Genomic DNA, 2,500 nt, shown 5'->3' on the forward strand with positions numbered 1-2,500 from the left:
AGTCTTGACCACATTTACTTTGTAAATGGACCTAAAGGGGAACAAATAATATATTTGTAATATATATTAAAACTTCAAGCTATGGGATCATATACCAAAACTTGAATGAGAGATACTCTTCCGTTATTTTCTAGCCACCTTCCATTTCACCTGCTTTCTAATTTCAGAAAACAGAATCTTAGCTTTTAGGTCCATAATACAACTATCATTCGAGGATATAATGGCACCACTGCAGAACTCCTCTCGTCTGTCGTTTTATTCCAACCGCGGCGACATTTATATTGGGCGGCAATTTAAAACTCACGATATTTCTACAAACTTATTTTATATATTTCTTTTACAGTTTGGATTAACACCAAGTTATGGCTTTCCTTCAACAATAATTTAGTTCTTGTGGGGAAGGGGTTTCTTTTTTTAGTCAGTTTCAGTTAGTTTTTCAGATAAAACCTACATTCTTAGAATCCAAGCAAATTTCATCTTTCTTCTTGTACCATAAAAAAGAGCCTTTCAAATACCATCTGACATCAGATTAGTTCTGCATTGTTAACACATGCGCCCTACAGGATTACCACATATAATGTGCCTTCGCGTTTTCTATATGATAACGCTTTTTATAACATTCTGTCATCTCCATTTATTAATCATCTCAAAATTACTATAGTTTATATAGCCTAAAATTACTTTCTATAGAATCTCTAAGCACACGCATTTACACGCGAGGATATTTTCAACTCGCATGAACACGTGATTTTTAAAACCGAATACCCAATTGAAACAAAGTACAAATCTTTATTGGTTTCATCTTCTCCTGGATGTTTACTAGATATTTTAGAACATTTCTGAATAGCGGTGAGAAAGTCAGGAATTATACCTTGTTTCATTTACTCTTTGTGGATCTTTGCCTACATACACACACACACACACACACACACACACACACACATATATATATATATATATATATATATATATATATATATATATATATATATATATATATATATATATATATGTGTGTGTGTGTGTGTGTGTGTGCGTGTGCATAAACACATAATTATGTATTTATATAAACACATTTCTATATATATATATATATATATATATATATATATATATATATATATATATATATATATATATATATATATGTGTGTGTGTGTGTGTGTGTGTGTGTATGCATGAAGAATATACAACAGCCATAGCACATAACTACTTGCTTGCACAATCAAAATAAAAAGTACTTTTCATTTACCTTTGCAGCCACCTTCACATTCTTGACTACAGAAAATAATGATAGAAATAAATGTGTAGCGCTTCTTCACTGACTAATCAAACTTCAGTTTTGAAATATGACTCCTATTTTTTCCTTCCTCCCATTAGTGAACCTTTTCGAATTCGAGATCGTTGAAGGCAACGGCGAACAGAAGTTTCGGGTCGATGAAGCGACGGGCGAGATCCTCGTCAACAAAGTGCTGGACTACGACCATCCGGTGTATGATCGGAATGTGAGTATCATAGTGATTATGACCATGAATTTAATGTATTGCTTATGCAAAATCTATAGCTATGATAATATACTGGTTTTGTGTCTTACAAATAAAACTCAGATTTTACTTACCATTAAATTGCGGATAAAACTGTCAGATTCAACTTGTCATTAAACTTATGATAAAAACTTTACATTCGGCACTTTCTTTGTCTCGCACAATTATTTTGTATAGTGAGCATACTTGCGTCTCTCTCTCTCTCTCTCTCTCTCTCTCTCTCTCTCTCTCTCTCTCTCTCTCTCTCTCTCTCTCTCTCTTCTTCCTGTTCTGTATGAATTATTTTTTATTAGTATTCTGCATAATCTTTCTGGGAATCTTATAATCTTAGAAGAAAAATATAATATCTACTTAATGAATTATCAAAAAGGCTGACATTAATCAAAACAATGCTGAATTGGGACTGAGATACAGCCAGCAGATTTAATGTGCTTAGAGCTTTATAAGTTGGGAGTGGGTGGGTTGTTTCTTAGTATTATTATTGATTTTCTAAGTAATAGATCTCATAGAGTTGTTGTTGATGGGCACCATGGTGACTATAGGAATGTGATATCCGGTGTTCCACAGGGTAGTGTTCTTGGCCCATTATTTTCCACACTATATACACATGACATGTGGTTTGGCCTAGAAAACAAGCTTGTTGCATATGCAGATGATGCTACTCTCTTTGCATCAATTCCATGCCCTGGATGTAGATCTGGGGTTGGTGAATCCCTTAATAGAGATTTAGCTAAAATTAGTGTATGGTGCAAATTATGGGGTATGAAGTTAAATCCTAACAAAACTCAAAGTATGATTGTAAGTAGGTCAAGGACGGTGGCTCCTTAACATCCGGATCTCAGTATTGATAATTTTTCTTTAAATTTGTATAACTCTTTTGAAATTTTAGGTGTGATTCTCGACAGAAAATTTACTTATGAGAAACACATTAGGTCTGTGCCTTCTTCAATTGCACA

General features: G+C 33.5%; 1 protein-coding gene across 1 annotated transcript in view; it reads left to right on the forward strand.

Moving 5' to 3' along the window:
- Positions 1-2,500, forward strand: part of LOC137642641 (DE-cadherin-like) — a 506,564-nt gene that overhangs the window by 424,507 nt on the left and 79,557 nt on the right. The window contains exon 20 of the mRNA XM_068375393.1: positions 1,381-1,505. Coding sequence (XP_068231494.1) covers positions 1,381-1,505 — 125 coding nt within the window. The remainder of the gene's footprint in view (positions 1-1,380; positions 1,506-2,500) is intronic.

Source organism: Palaemon carinicauda, chromosome 6 (assembly GCF_036898095.1).
Source record: "Palaemon carinicauda isolate YSFRI2023 chromosome 6, ASM3689809v2, whole genome shotgun sequence".
Classification (NCBI taxonomy): domain Eukaryota; kingdom Metazoa; phylum Arthropoda; class Malacostraca; order Decapoda; family Palaemonidae; genus Palaemon; species Palaemon carinicauda.